This window comes from Eptesicus fuscus, chromosome 10 (assembly GCF_027574615.1).
Source record: "Eptesicus fuscus isolate TK198812 chromosome 10, DD_ASM_mEF_20220401, whole genome shotgun sequence".
Lineage (NCBI taxonomy): Eukaryota > Metazoa > Chordata > Mammalia > Chiroptera > Vespertilionidae > Eptesicus > Eptesicus fuscus.
In genome coordinates this window covers 68,879,794-68,896,566 of record NC_072482.1, presented here as the reverse complement: position 1 = coordinate 68,896,566, position 16,773 = coordinate 68,879,794, and the positions used below count along the sequence as shown (strand labels likewise).

Genomic DNA, 16,773 nt, shown 5'->3' with positions numbered 1-16,773 from the left:
ATACGGGAATGGGACAAATGGACAGTGAATGTTGGGAGCCAGCTTTCCCACTCTTGGAAAGAAAGGTTACAAATAAGCAAGAGGGGAAGCCAGAGTGAGCCCTGTGGTACTGGATTAGAGTGGGAGACATCACAGTGAACTTTTCTTTGGCCAAATAAACAAAGATGATAGATAGATAGATAGATAGATAGATAGATAGATAGATAGATAGATAGATAGATAGATGTTAGCTAGATAGCTGATAGATAGAATGTGTACATTTGGCTCAGTATACATACATGTATTTCCTAGCTCTGTTTGTTCAGAGGACTTGGAAGCAATGATACCCCTGTGAGTGCTATGAGCACTCAGTCTTGGGTTCTGATAGCAGTCTCCAGTGAAAGGAATTAGAGAATTTTTTCAACTTTCTATGTATAAATGTATCTACCACTGCCTAAAACTCTGAGAATAGAATTTTAGAGTTAGAAACGACCTTAGTTGGCACAGAGGAAAATTACTTTTCATCAGCTGATAGTGCCTTTAAAAAATAGTCAGCATTAAAGTAAAAGTCATGGCTAAAAATATTTTTTAAATTATTTAACCATCATCTTCTTAAAATCCAACAAGAGTAAAAAGAACAGAATGTAAACAAGAAATTAAAGAAAAAGAATAGAATGTGAGAAATGTTGCTATAATAGAGTTAAATGAAGGAATTTTGGTCTCTTCAGAGGAAGACGGTTCTTATAACTTGCCTCCAAATTTGCCAATTTCTGTTCTTCTGTCACTTGAAAGAAACTATGAAGTTCCACTAGTCATTCATCTTACCCCCCAAAAGGAAGAAATTTCATCTAACCCAATGTAAATGCTTATTAGCAAGAGAGTAAGCATCTCCTTCAGACAACACAAGGATCACCTGACTTCCTTATAAACCATCAGTCTCTTCTGTGATGGCTCACAGAATCAGTTCACTCTGACCTTTTTGTCCACTTGGTTTTGTGCCCAGAATTGTATATATGCCCCTGTGTATGACAACAAATTTCCTAAGTCACTGCGTCAGTTTAGAGAGAAGACTCACGTAGGATAGGAAATAGAGGTATATTTTCCCTAAGCACTGTTCTAATGCTTCGTTGCCATGTGTTCTATGGCCTTTAAAGGGACAAGTGGCAGAATGATAATGGAAGCAAAAACTCTAATGCAAATTAAAATGCAGTGATAATATTATGTAAGCATAAGAAATTACAAAGGCACAAAAAGCCCAGAAACAATATTTTAAGGAAGTAAAGTTTGGTTTGCTTGTGTTTTTTTGTGGGTTTTTTTTTCCTTCCTTTAAGTTCTTGATTTTTAAAATGTCAGTTGTTTGTATACAATGCCCTTTAACCTGTATATTTTTCTGTAGTACAATAAAATCACTATGAGTACTATTAGAAGCATATACTCAGTACAACAGAGTATTGTCAAAGTACTTTTTTAACCACATGATTTCTCTCTAATTGTTTTTGTTACTATTGGGCTTTAAAAAATATATTATCATTAACCTTTAGGTATTTAAGGATATTTAGAGGAAAGGTGAGACCATCTTTGCTGCCTACTTTGGCACAAAGTGGCTGTCAGTCTATACAGAATCAGTACCAGGAGTTATTGAGTTATGTGGTTTTTTTTTTAATTTCCAAGTGATCTTTTTACCTACAAAACTTGTGAATTGGAGTACTCTGCCACATTTCTCTCACTTCCTCAGTGGTTGAAATAATTATGTGTTGAGAAAAATCTAAAATAAATGTCTAAATTGCCACATAACTACCGAATATTATAAAAATTCTACAAACTCTTTTATTAGATTTAATTTTTCTAAGAATCCATGTCAATCAGTTCTCAGATCTCAGAGGGAAGACTATCCAAACCTACACTTTATGTTATGTGGTAATTCTCAAGCATCTATGGTCACATGTGCACTGGAACTGCTTACGTGATAAATTTCTGTTTAAATGAAAAATAAAACCTGCACGTAATCTCTGAATTTTTAGCAGTTGGTGGTGTAGGGAAGTCCTGTTGGGTGTGAGCTTATTTTGGTGACAAAATAGACTGAGCTGTGTCATTTAAAGTTATTGCATCTGAGTTCGGCTGGTGTGGCTCAGTGGTTGAGCACTGACCCATGCACCAAGAGGTCACCCGTTTAATTCCTGGTCAGGGCATATGTCCAGATTGTAGGTCCCAGCTGATCAATATTTCTCTCTCATTGATGTTTCTATCTCTCTCTCCCTCTTTCACTCTCTCTCCCTCAAATAAATAAAAACATATTTAAAAATAAAATTACTGCATTTGAACGATGAATGACTGTATGCAAAATATTTTAAATATTTAAATGACATTTGAAATATTTTGAAGTGTTGATCTCAAGTGTGAAAAGGAAAGTTCTGATGAATGATGGATTACTCTTGATAACATGAAAGTGGGTAAAAATGGAACATTTAAAGCCTTCAGGACATGTAGACTTTCATCTGGGATTAACCTGGCAATTTGTTCTTCTCTGAATGTAATGCAAGATTCCCTAGACTTGCGAAAAATTTTTAGAAAGTTTCAAACTAATTGTAATGGTAAATTCATCAGAAAGAAAGATTATAGAATTATCTATGGCACTGGCAGTATCCTAGGTGTTTGCAGGAAAGAAGAGAGTTAATGTCCTGTTTATACTACTCCAAAGCAGCTAACAGTCCCCTTCATGGACATGGAGTAAGAGAAGTACAATGGCAATTTAGCCAACGTTGCCAACACATGGTTTCTAATTGCAAGTGTGGTTTACTATAATAGCCCAATTATAAAATTACAGGGGGATCCATTCACTCAGGAAACAGTATGTGTGAGAGTATGTGTGAGTGTGTTGCTGTGGTCATTGGCACTGGCCCAGGCTGTTTCCAGAGTACAGATGAAGTCTAGAATTGCAAATGCATAATAAAGGAAGATAATGGCTGTTAATTTCTTATACAGTGATGGATTTAGCATTAAGGCTTTCATTTCTCACTTATCAACTACCTCACTCAATCTCCCCATCTGGCATCTAGAGAATTATTTAATTTTTTTTGTTTACTTTTGTTTTCAGGAGAAAAAAATATACTATTCTTAAGTTGTTCCGGTCCAAAGCAAAATTATTTTCAATCCTCACCAAGGATATGTTTTTATTGATTTAAGAAAAACAGAGAGAGAGAGAGAGAGAGAGAGAGAGAGAGAGAGAGAGAGAGAGAGAGAAAAGAGGAAAATATCAATTGGTTACCTCCCATAAGTGCCACAACCCGGGATTGAACCCGAAACCTAGGTATGTGCCCTGACCAGGAATCGAACCCACAACCTTTTGGTGTATGGGATGACCCTCCAACCAACTGAGCCACCTGGCCAAGGCAAAACAGAATTTTTATGGAGTATTAGAGAATTGGATATGTGGGTTGAGAGAAAATGAGAACTAGGATGTGTGTCTATAGCTACAGAGGTGAATTTGGGATGAAAACTTAAATTCCTGTGTTTGTAATAGTCAGACCTTCTATATTTCACGACATTTAAATTGTTCAGAATTGAGCCCTTCAGCATAAAGTCTCAGTGAAAAAGAAATACCATCACTTAGTTCCTCCCTGGGATTCCCTCTAGTTTAAGGAAGGCAGTTGGACAGGAGTGAAAGTGAAATAAATAAGGATTTTACTTCTTCACTCTGGTTTGGCTTTAAAATCAGTCTATTATCTCTCTCTCTTTCTTTCCCTATTGCACTATGGCCAACATGGGCAAGGTAAAATAGGTTAGGAGCCATACACAGAAGAATGTACATTTCTACCTGAAATTAGACTAGACTTCACTAGTGAGAAGAATGGGATTTATCATTCTTTTTTTGTTTGAAAGGAATACTCCTAAGGATTTAGACATTGACATGTACTAATTGTCTTTTTTTTTTTTTCATTCAGTCTAAGATTTCCCTGCTTCTTGGTTTGTCAAGTAATTTTTTTATTGAAACGTAAACATTTTTGTATTATGTGATGTGACTCTAAATTTTATTGAAACTTTTGTTTAAACGGCTTTGTCTGACATCTCTCCAGCATAGGACAAGGAGTGCTACCGCATTACTGCCTGGTGGAGGGAAAATTCCAGGTTCCTCACTTGTCCTCTGTTGGTACCTGTTGGTGGAAATGGGGGTGGTGGTAACTCCTTGTTACTGTTGGGCACAGTGAGATTTTCAGATCCCCACGTGGTCTCCACTGACACCACAATGGGTGGGAATGGAGTTTCCCCTGGGCAGTGGCTGGATACTACCCCAATATTGGGTGAAGGGAGGAAGAGAGATACCTCGTTACTGCCTAGTATGGTTGGAAGTCCAAGTTCCCCTTTTGAGGTTCATGAGGGGAGCAGTCTAGTCTCTCCATTCAGCCTTTGCTGGCATGGATGGTCTTAGTTTCTTCTGTGGTGAGCAGTAGAGCAGTTATTGTTTGAAAGTTTTCTGTCTTGCTAGGCTGTTCCTTGCCTGCTCCTTTGGCTTTTGTTGAGGCCTTTTATTTATTTTTATTTATTTATTTTTATTTTTAATATATTTTATTGATTTTTTACAGAGAGGAAGGGAGAGGGATAGAGAGTTAGAAACATCGATGAGAGAGAAACATCGACCAGCTGCCTCCCTGCACACCCCCTACTGGGGATGTGCCCGCAACCAAGGAACATGCCCTTGACCGGAATCGAACCTGGGACCCTTCAGTCTGCAGGCCGACGTTCTATCCACTGAGCCAAACCGGTCAGGGCTGTTGAGGCCTTTTTAGTCTAAGGCCGTTGGTGACTGCTTGAACGATAAGTCTGGTATACTAGTACATGAGGAAAGAAAGAAAACCCCAGAATCTCACTTCCATGTTATGTTGTTTCTTGGGTCTTGAGGTCCCAAACTGGTCTACTTCCTCTTCACCTTGCAGAGTCTTCCTATGCTGGCTTTATATATGACACTCAGGGTTTTTACCTGTAGTTAGGAGGAATAGGAAAAAGTGAATCTGCTCCATCTTCCTGCAAGCAGAAGTCCTTGTCATTCCATTTTATTGTTTTGTTGTTTTGTTTTTCTCAATATTTTGTTCTGAAATGTTCTGAAAATGAAACAGCTGTACAGTTAACCACCACCTATTCACCACTTAGATTGACCACTTAACATTTTTCTAATTTTACTTTATTGTGTACAGGGTGGAGCAAAAGTAGGTTTATAATTGTTCATGTGGAAAATGATACAATAATTAATTAATAACAAGAATAAACTCTGTTTCAAGGACTACCAACTGTAAACCTACTTTTGCCCCACTCTGTATTTGCCCATTCCATCTTTCTATCCATTTATTATTTTTAGTGGACATCAGTACACTTCACCCATAAACACATCAGTTTGAATATTATTAATTGGACTTAGCACTACTTATGGGTTTTGTTTTTTATTCAAGAAAAATGATCTTAAATATAATATTACATGCAATAAACATTAAAATTTCAAGAAAAAAGGGATTTTAAGTATAATAATATTACTAAAACTGTACTAACATAGTATGATATCACAAAAGTTGTAGGAAATATTAAAAATCTGCAAACAATAGGATTACTTCTATTATAATCTAAAATATATTTTTCCCCTCTGGCTCTATCTTTGTTCATCACTTTATGTTGTTCATTACTTATGGGGTTTTTTAAAGGTAAATTTTACATAAAGTGACGCGCACAATATCATAATTACCATCTGATGGGTTTTGTATAATCCATCCCTTATTGAGATCATTTCCATCACCCCAAGAAATTTTTCACACCTCTTCTCACTTCTCACCGCCACCTCACTCCCAAGAAGCGATTATTGTTCTGTTCCCCTCCCTCCCTCGCTCCCTCCCTCCCTTCTTCTTTTTTTTTTTTTGGGGGGGGGGGGAGGGGGGAAATGGCCCTACATTTATTTTGTCTCCTTTAGAACTTCATACAAATAGAACCACACAGTGTGCACTTTTTGCGTGTTGCTTTTCTCCCAGCACAATGTTTTTGAGCTGCATTCAGGCTGTTCAGTGTATCAAGGGCTCTTTTTTAAAAAGTTGCCAAGTGCTATTTCACTGCAGAAATAACGTTCTGTTATCCAATATGGGCTCCTCCCAGTTTTTTGCCATTAAAATTTGGTAGTTGGGGTAAGATGCCGTCACTGCCTTGCTTCTGCTTTGAACATAGTGCAAGGCGGCAGAGGTTTTGCGCCTTCCTTGTGATTGATAACATGACCCAGGCACATGAAGATATGTTCTGTCACTCACAGCACCCACATTTCCCACATTTCTTCTTGTTTTCTTTGAGGCTGAAAACTTTTTTTGTAATAGAAGCAAAAGGTAGTTTTAGCGTTGTGAAAATTAGAATTTAGCCTCTTGGCTCTAAGTTTTACTTTGTGAAGGAGAAACTGTAACTGTAATATTCATTACTGAGAATGCCAAACTAGCCTGTGGGGAAACATCCGATTTCAGAAATATTTAGAACACTCTGTTTTGCACAAAGTATTGATGTAGCTGTTGCACATAGATTCAGCTGTTTCAGAGACCCATACTTGGTCTGTCCCTACCTATTAAGTAAGCCTCTTGCTTCTCTGTATCCACAAAATGATTATCTAAGGGGACTAGAATTTCTGATTCATTTATGCTGATTGATATCAGGGGAGTTCAGCCAGTTGGGAAATGGGCAAAGTAGACTTTATCTGAGATTCCAGTTAAAGTGGGCATGCTTGCTGTTAACGGTGCAAGAGGGAATGGATGATGTTGCTTCCCACTGGCATGACAGCTTTCGCCTGACTTGCTTTTCTTCATGCAGTTGACGGACTGGACAAAGCTTCCATAGCCAACTCAGATGGCCCCGCAGCAGGCTCCCAGACACCTCCCTTCAAGAGGAAAGGGAAGCTCTCCACCATCGGCAAAATCTTTAAGCCTTGGAAATGGAGGAAAAAGAAGACCAGTGACAAATTCAGAGAAACCTCAGCAGGTATGAATATCAGAACTTTGTTAGAAGAGAAGAGCAATTGTTAAGTTCGTCAAAAGGTAAAAAATTGAGGCTTGCGGGGGTTTTATTCTGGAAAAAAAAATTAATTCATATTTAAAGTGAAATTATTTCATTTAAGGATGAAACAGCTTTGAATTCTGACTTGCCTTCTTTTTCTAATCATTTTGGCTTTCTTAGATAGTCTTGTGACTATATAGTTGTAAATTCACATGAAAACTGATGTGTAGGGAGGGGGAAGTCAAATGGAAAATTAGGAGTAGAAGTGTAATTTGCCAGCATTGTAGCTGCAAGTATCCAGTCCATGCACACACACACACACACACACACACACACACTCCGACTCAATTGTATATCTATCTACTTCGTTCCAGTGGCACGATCCTATCTGTTAACTTAAAAATTTTTTAATGTCTTTTTTAAAATATATTTATTCTATGTGCAAAATTTGAATGGCTGTATAAAAGAAAAATATTGCTATATTTATTGCTTAATATTATATTTCTATCATGTTTTTAGGACTAGTCTCTGTCCTAGGGGAGTAATAACGCCATTGGCGTGAAAGTTTTTTTTTTTTATCATTAGTTTATTTTGTGGATTTTTAAACCTTAAGAATTATATCATTTAGTACCTTTCAGATGGACTCATGGAGGAAGCTCGCTTTAAATCTCAGGCCAGAATTAAGCCCAACTTAAACAAGTGTCCAGTATCAGTGGTATTTTGTTAATATATCTTCATTTAAGTTCAGCTTTTTCCATGCTTATTGTCCAAAACAGTCACTTCATCAAAATTCCTCATTGCACCACAGTCTAATATCATCAGTGTGTGTACAGGGTCACAGAGCATGTCTTACTGGCCTGCGCCGAGGTAAGAGCTGGCCTTTCATTTTAGAGCTGTGAAATAAGATAAAAAATACCACAGAGCTTCCTAAAGAAAATGGTCTCTGATGTATTTGCAGCTATATAATATCTTTGAGTATTTAATATCTTAAAATAAATTAGAATACTATACCTAGAATTGGTTTCAAAATAACCCTGGAAAAGGAGTGAGTATAGATGAAAGAAGATTGGCCACAAGTTGGTAATTGTTTAAGCTGTGATGGGTATGTGGGGTTTATGATTCTCATCATCGGCCTTCAGACTGAAGAGTCCCGGGTTCGATTCCAGTAGGGGGAGTACAGGAGACAGCCGATCAATGATTCTCCCTCATCATTGATGATTTCTCTCCCTCTCTGAAATCAATACAATTATGTATTTTAAAAAAGAAAAGAAACTTGGCTGAGAGGGAAATAATGATAACTTGGTTATTGAATCCTCTTCAGTTCCTATTGGCTTCTTGGATTAAGAGACAGTAAGAAGTGGTGGACAGAGTGCTGTGCTGAGTGAGGACCTCTGGGTTATAGTAGTATCCTTGCCACCAAGGTGCCGTGTGACCTTGAGAAGTCAGATCAGAGTCAAATGAGTTGAATTCTAAGGTGCTTTCAATTCCAGATTCTGTTGTCGGTCCTTGACTCCTTCCAACCCCTTGCTGGGCACCCTGTTCTTCCTTGTTCTTCAATTGTGAATGGAACTACACTGGCCTTCTTTAGTGCCTCCTCTCACGGGTCCCTAAGCATTGAGAGAATCTGGCTCTTCTCGTTACAATGGCTACCCAAGATGGGAGTTGGTCTCTGGACAGTAGCATTAAGGAGAACTGAGAAGACAGGATGGACTCCTCTTCAGTTGTCTCTCTTGCTCTTTACCTGAATCTGGGCTGCTAACTTCTAAAGACAGCTACAACAAAATGCCTCTTCATCTTTCCTGGTCACCTTTTTAAAATTATTTTAACAGTAGGGAGGCTATAACATATTCCCACCAACTCTGAATATTCAGGAAAAGTGATTTTAAACACTTAAGTATTATTTTGTTATCCCATATTTACTGAAGATAGCCTGGCCATCTTCGTATTCTCTTTTTCCCTCTCAAATTGATACAGAATTTTATATAAGTTTAGCTCCAAGAAGTTCTTGGTGGATACTATATTTCTAGTTCCTAAGGACTACCAAACTACATTAAAAATCTGAAAAAATTATTAGATTCCTCATTGGGTTTTTCCCCCTCAAAAATTGTGACAAAATATAAACAAGCCACATGGATATGTTAACAGTTCTTTGTAAATCTGCTTCCTACATTGACTTGCACGGTTTCTTTGTAAACCCACACTATGCCTAATGTTTTATTGGAATTTTATAAGAGGTTATCAAGTGTCCAATTATAAAGTATTTTATCATCCCCTTAAACGTCTGTTTAGTTTAAGGCTTAAATTCCTGCTGAGCTTTGTGGAATGTATAAGTAAGGCCTAGAATGAAGGGCAGCACAAAATGGTAGGTCGTGTTTCTTTCGCGTTGAGTGAAGAGGTCACACACAGAGGAAAATCGATGTGGTTGGAAGTAACCAAGAGAAAAATGTTTTCTTCTTTTAATAAATTATCTTAGAAACAGAGAAATCTGGCTGTCTGGATATGACCAAAGTCATGTGCTATCTGGAAAACTATAAAGTACACCTTAGGCAACAGCCACAATATCTTGGGATATGAAAGAAGATGAATTCTTTCCAAGAAAAGTAATTCTTCTGTGTTTTTCCTTCTCCTAAACTCCTGGCTTTATAATTACATGGACATGAATCTTTCTGTGTTCCACTACGCAGTAATTAATACCACTTTTCCTAGTCTGGATTTCTGCTGTAGGAAATTTTAATTGGTAGTAAATGGGATGCATTGCTGATTTATTAATGTCATTGTAATAAATGCCATTGTAATCACATATTCACTATGATGCTAAGAGGTAAGAAGGGTTCTGTCCTCGGCCTGCTGTGGTAGTCAGCTTGTCCTGTAGGGCAGGATGAGTCTGTGCCCCGACTTTCAGGTCTCCGACCTTGCTTTAAATTAGAAAAGTTACCTGTATCTTCTTCACCTCTCTGGTCTGTGGGCTGTCCGGTCCTAGGGCAAAAGCATGGCCCCTTTCCATTTACTCTCCCCAGGTGTTTTTCTCCTTTACTTTTCTTTCCTTGAGTGACAGGGCCCTCCTTAGGTGTGGTACAACCTAATCTCTAGGTTCTATCCCTTTCCTATCACTAGGACACAACTGTTACTTACACTTTTTTTCCTACATAATTATTTGTTCCTGTTCTGTCTTTTGGGGGTGGGAGGTAGACTAAGGTCCCTCTCTCTGGATATTTCAATATGCTTTCATCTCCCTATACAAACACACATCCAAAGCTGAGAATGCAAACCCCTTGTCTAAACACAGTTGTGCCTCTAACTTCTGCATAGACTGCTACCATCAAGACCAAGTGTTTTAAAAACCCAACCTGTATCTGTTGCTCCCACTTTCTATCTACACCCTCATTCCTCTTCCCACAGCAGTCACCTCAGCATCTAGCACTCCACTGAGGTTACTCCAAGTCTCCTAATCATGAATTTAGTACTACTCTCTCATTTTCATCCATTTCAGCCTCTACATTTGCTATTGCTGATTAGTTCTTCCTTGATTTCCAAGAGGTGTCATTGTCTTAGCTGTCTTTGATTTTTCTTGCTCTCTTTTGCCTCCTCTCTTCCCTTTCTCATCTCCCCTAAATTTTTGAGGGGAGTTTGCTACGTGTCTTAGCCTTTCTCGTTCTTTTAACGTGTCCTTCCTCATCACATCCTCTCTTCTCAGTACCCACATCTCTTCACCCCAGGTTCCAAGGCACTTTTGCCCAAGCATTTGATGGGCAGCATGTTAACACAGAATCCATTCATACGGTCTGCATATATCTACATTGAAAACGTGGTGCCCGCCAGGCATTGTCCCAGAGCCGAGTGTTCTGCAGCAAATGAGCCAGCAAGGTCCCTGCTCTCATGGAGCTTTCACTGTAGAGAGGTAAGATGCTGGAAAATGCTACGAGTGAGCACAGGGGGTGAGGGACGAGGGAGTAGAAAAGCACTGTGTACAAACATGTTCCAAACCCAAACAGATCCCTTGCCAACCCCAGCTATCCTAGGCATTGCAGATGTGGCTTTGTTTGGCATCCAGACTTTGATCCATGGAGTTCTTTGACTCTTTCCTGCCTGTTACCATCTTCCCATTTGGTTAGTTCTCAAAACCATTTATTTATTTCCTCCTACTTAGATCATCCTTTCCTCTCAGTCCCCAATTGTCTTGCCTGTCCTTATCACCTTCTATCTCAGTTATTGCAGGTAGCCTCTTGGGCTGTACTTAGGTATTGGCCGTACTAGCTGTAGAAAGCTGTGGAGTGCTAGAGAAAGGCAGGGAGAGGCTGGGTTCTGGCAGGAAGCCCACGAAGGAAACCTGACTAGCTGGGGAGGCTGACAGAGAAGGTTCAGGATGCCACAGGCTTACCCCAGAGTAAGCAAGACAGCACTTTTCCAAGTCTCAGGCCAGACAAGTAGAACAGTGGGCTCCCCCGACCAAAACGACACATGTTCCACCCGGTCGGGTACAATAACAGAGCACCCAGGTGAGTGAGATTAGGAAATCCAGGCACGCCTTGGTACGTAAGTGGTAGTATTCATGGGCAGAGGGGGCTGGGTATAAGGAAACAGACTTAAATAGGGCCTCCATCCTTGGTGATGTTTTGTTTTCATGGAACTAGGGGATAGAGTTGGTAACGAGGACAGTAAGTTACCAAAGGCTTCAGGGCAGAAACTCACTGTACAAGGTGGAACACAGAATGGGTCTGTGGGAGTAGCTTCCTCAGACCCCGAACCTCAGGTGTTGGAGCTCTGGTTGCTAGAATGACACAGCCCAAGACCTGAGAGGGAGGAGAGAGCAGAGGCTGTTGTGGATTTGGGGAAATAGGGAGGCAGAGCACCCATCTCTCCCCTCTCCCCTCCAGATCACTCTGAGGCTACCACGAGGGAATCTCCTGCAGATGGAACTGGGTTCTGTCCCATCTTACTCAAAAAGTGTGACTGCCCCCACATCGGTTCCTAAATGAATTTCAGATTCCTCAGTTCTCCTCAAAGTAACCCAAACTGACCTTTCTTATCTTTATTAGTTGTGGCCTTAAACTTCAGTCACACAAGGTCACTGAGCATGCCCTAAGCCTTCTTGTCCCCAGGGCATTCTTCTTGCTCTTCCCTCTTTCTCTGAGCACCTCCTTCCCCAGCTACAGCTGGTGAAAGACTACCACCTAAACAAGGGTCATACATGTCTCTTCTTTCTGAAGCTATTGGCCTTGATTCTGCACCAGCTCGGAAGGAACCTCCCCTCCTTTGCTTGCACTGCTGTTATGACAAATATATTTTCACTTCTTTTCTAGTTTATGTGTCTGCTCCTAACTTACTATGTAAAGTATTTAAGGGCAGAGACTATCTCACTCAGCTTTGCCCCACTTCAGGTGCCTTATGCAATCATTTGTACCTGGTATGCACACTTACTTGTGCCTTGAATTGCTTATTTATTTCCTATCCTCTGTAACTAAAAATAGAGCACTTGGGTACTTTAGGATTTCATAAAAGAACTTGAAGATTTGGAAACCATACTGCAAATAGAGAGTAATTTAAAATACCAATCAAAAACATCTGTACTCATAATTACAACCATATACAGCTATTAAGAGGCCAATAAAATAATTAGGAAATTTTTTTTTCTATCTTTTGACCCTATTTTGAAAGTAAATTATACTCCTAAAGAAACCCAAGGCAACTTCTCTTCATTAAAATTGTGACTTTTATCTGTTTTGTTAGAAATGGGGAAGGAATGCCAGTCTAGATTTTTAGATAACAGTATTGCAAGTTACCAGCTTTCTATTAATCAGAGTAACTTGTAGAGAGTCATCTGGTAAAAATTTTAATTTACCAAAGGTACTCAGCATTTCCTAATGATAACAATGGCTAATGTTTTTTGAATGCTTTTGTGTCAGTTCCTGCTCCAAGAACTTTATTCACATTAACTCATTTAATCATCAAAACTTACGAAGTTTAAGTGCTACTATTATTCCACTTTATTCACGAGGACACTAAGACAGGAAAATTCAAATCACTTGCCCAAGGAAACACACCGGATAAGAAGCAAAGTCAGTATTTTAACCCAAGCAATTTGGCATCATAGCCAATACATTAGACCACCACGCCATGTTGCATCTCTCGAAGATAACTTCATAGCCAGATCAGTAAGAATTGCTCATTGAAAGGTGAATCTAATACACTGGTTTGCATCATATACTAGTTTTTGCCATAAGAAGGATTTGGTCTCAGGAATTATTTTGGTTCTTGACTGGCTTGATTTTCACAGTGTATACATAAAAAAATGATTGGCAAAAATGATAAAAATATGTTTGGTCTTAGTAAGATAGTATTCTCTGTAGCCATAGAGGTATAATGTTGCTGCTAAGGATGATTTTCTATACCTAAAAAGGAGGGCAAAATTAGAGGATTTGCCAGGGTGATGTTTGTTAAGGACTGATCTAGTTGCATTAATAAGTGACATTGTTTTTACTTTATCTCGGTCCACTGAGAAGATGGAAGTACTTTCAGATTTCGTTCATCCTCGCACCATTTTGGAGGAAGAGAAAATGTCTCCCTTTTCCCAATTTGTATAGCGAGAGAAGATACCTAACCAGCCGTAACCACGCAGCACATCCAGTCCACATAGAGCTCCTTGCTTACATGGTACACAACACTCACTTGTCCTCTCAGATACCTACTACATGCCAGGCACTGTTACAGTGACACAGCAGGAAACGGAGGAGAAGAACTGCCCTTCCTCATGGAGCTTACATGCTAACAGGGGTTTATAGAAAGTAAACCCAGTAAGAGAGTATATTAGAACAGGAGAAGAGACAAAAAATAAAGCAAGAAATAGGGAATGTGGGAAGGAAGTTACAGTTTAAAATAGTTGTCAGGGAGCCTTAACCAGTTTGGCTCAGTGGATAGAGCCTTGGCCTACGGCCTAAAGGGTCCCGGGTTCAATTCCGGTCAAGGGTATGTACCTAGGTTGCAGGCTCCTTCCCCACCTGTGCTCTGGTTAGGGCTCGTGCAGGAGGCAACCAATCGATGTGTTTCTTTCATATCAGTATTTCTCTCTGTCTTTCCCTCTCTCTTCACTCTCATTAAAAATCAATGGGAAAATATCCTCGGGTGAGGATTAAAACAAAAACAAATAAAATAGTTGTCAGGGAAACTTTATCAGGAGGGAGCAACATTGGAGCAAAGAGAAGGAGGGAAAGAAAAGCACCCAGAGAAATCCTATTAAATAATGACATGCCTTTCCTTCTGTCTAATAATGGTGTTCAAACACTGTGAGTGTAGTTCATTATAAACCTTTCTCTATCCAACACTTTAACAATGAAAATTCCCCACATTCAGGCACCTCATGATTGTTAATTCTAATAGGTACAGGGGTGGACAAAGGAGGTTTACAGTCAATGCAATGATGATAATACAGAAATTAATAAATAATAATACAAGAATAAACTGTTTCCTGTACTCACAACTGTAAACCTACTTTTGCCCAACCCTGCCCAAACCTACTTTTGCCCAACCCAGCACCATGGCTCCTGACAAATCACGTGATTTCACTCTATACAATTCTACTAGAGGAGGAGCGGAAATCCAGGGAAGGGATTTAACTCTGCAATGTAAACATTTTGTTACGGCTTCCTTTCTTCAATTTAAATCCAGGAACCAGTCCATCAGGAAGCCAGCTCCATGGAGCCCAGGTTTACAATCCCTCATTTGCTGGTGGTGTTTTTTGGTGGATCCAAGTATCAAGTCCTACCAAGGATGCGTTTGGGAGTTGAAATGATAATGCATTACTGCCTCTGTCTTCAAGCAGGGCCTCACTTCCATGCCAGTGGCGGCCCCAATACTGCTTGGTTAGAGTATCTGGAGTGATGAGAATGTGCCCAAATTAATTTACAAAATTCAGTTTAATCCACAGTGCGCCCGAAGCCTGATACTATTAAGACCCGTCCATACAAAGCCAAACACTATTTATTGTGACTATAGTAAACCACTTTTTGAGTTTTCAATTACGGTTGTAAAGGACCTTGTCAGTCATCTAAGTCTATCTCCAGGGCAGCAATCCCGGTCTCCAGCAACACTGGCTACAAATGGTCCTCCAGCTTCTTCCTGGGCTCCCAGTTCCTAGCTCTTAATTACTGGGGAGGTTTTCTTACATTGACCTGAAACCAATTCTCTTCCATTTTTTCTAACTAGCTGCTGGTACTAATGCATATATATCTCCTCATCACGTTGTTACATGATGACCCTTCCCATCTTTCCTAATGTTCTTTCACCCCCTTGATCTATTTTCAGTTCACTTTCTCACCGTGAGGCCACACTAAGTTGTCCAGATTATTCTGTGAGCTTTTATTGAACATCAGGCCTCATGCAGTGTGTGCTGGAGACAGGGATGAACAACTCTGAAGAGGTCCCTGGCTCATGGCTATTTTTAATGCTAAGATAACATGGTGACTTGCCCCAAAATTCTTATTATTACACTTAACCAACCACATTGTTCCTACTTAGAATCACATCCAGACTAGGAGTTCATCTTGTTATGAAAATGATAAGAATTTATCAGTAGGAACTAAGTGTCTTATAAGTGTCCAGGGAAGTGACAGTTCCCTGGTGATGGTTTATATTGCATTTCTGCTCATTTAATGTTCCATATGTAGAATGATGTCGCCCAGATCCTCCTGAGTGATTTGCTTTTCCCCCTATAACAATATGTTGTATGTTGTATTTTCTTTCTGTGTACCCACTTCTACATATTCCCTAGCATGTGTCACCCTCAGTTCTGTCTTTTCCTGAAAGCATGTGCCTTCCTGATGGTGTCCCAATGGGCCTGCCCCCGCCCGACATTAGACCTCCCCTTTGTATCTGATCTGTCACTTTGGAGTTGTCAGGCATCCTGCCCCACCATGTCTCAAAGGAGTTACTTTCTTGTGTTGACATCTCAGAGCGCCTTTATTGCTCTTCTTCTGTCTCTGTACCCATTCATATTCTGTCCACTCTTGTTAGATACTATTTTGTCTGAAAGCACCAGAAGTTTCCACTGCTGTTTTTTCTGTCCTAGCTACTGTCCTCCTGGTTTTATTCTATTACCTCGGTGCTTTACCTCCCTCCCTCATTCAACTTTGAGGTTCTTTTCAATAGGCCAATCCAGTCACCTTTGCCAGCCAATTGTTTCTAATTTCGTGGACTGGACAGACAGACTGATCATTATTATACAAATGTCCTGACAGACAGACGATCATTATTGTGCAAATGTTATGGTCCAGAAAATCAGACACTATCACTTCAAACAACTCTTCACTTTCTTTGTCCACCCTTTTCGTGTACTATGATCTTCAGCCAGAAGAGAAGAAAACCCCCGGCCTTCCATGCCTTTCTGTTTCCTATTCAGGACATCTGATGAGCTGGACTGTCTGATAGCTTCTAGGGAAGACAGTGTTTCCTGGTTTAGAAATCAGACGTCTTAGCGTGTCCTTCTTCATGTCCTAAGAAACACATGACAAAAAGACAGCATTCCTTCTGATGAGACCCACCGGTCACACACATGGGTCAGAGCTCCTCCATGACCACAGATTGGCCTTTCTTGCCAGCTCTGAAGAGTCCTCCTTGTTCTCACTCACAGAGCAAATGTTCACTGATCACCCACCCTGAGCCCGGGGCTGTTCAGTGTACAGGGATCCAATAGCAAAAGGGGGCATTCCAGGCTCTGAGCCTTGTCCCCTGCCCTGTGCTTTGGTGTGTCTGGGTACCACTCTTCTCATCCGCCTCTCTTGCCTGCTGCCCAGCTCC

At 39.9% G+C, this 16,773-nt stretch overlaps 1 protein-coding gene across 1 annotated transcript in view; it reads left to right on the top strand.

Moving 5' to 3' along the window:
• Positions 1-16,773, top strand: part of PHACTR2 (phosphatase and actin regulator 2) — a 225,306-nt gene that overhangs the window by 138,896 nt on the left and 69,637 nt on the right. The window contains exon 2 of the mRNA XM_054722301.1: positions 6,802-6,969. Coding sequence (XP_054578276.1) covers positions 6,802-6,969 — 168 coding nt within the window. The remainder of the gene's footprint in view (positions 1-6,801; positions 6,970-16,773) is intronic.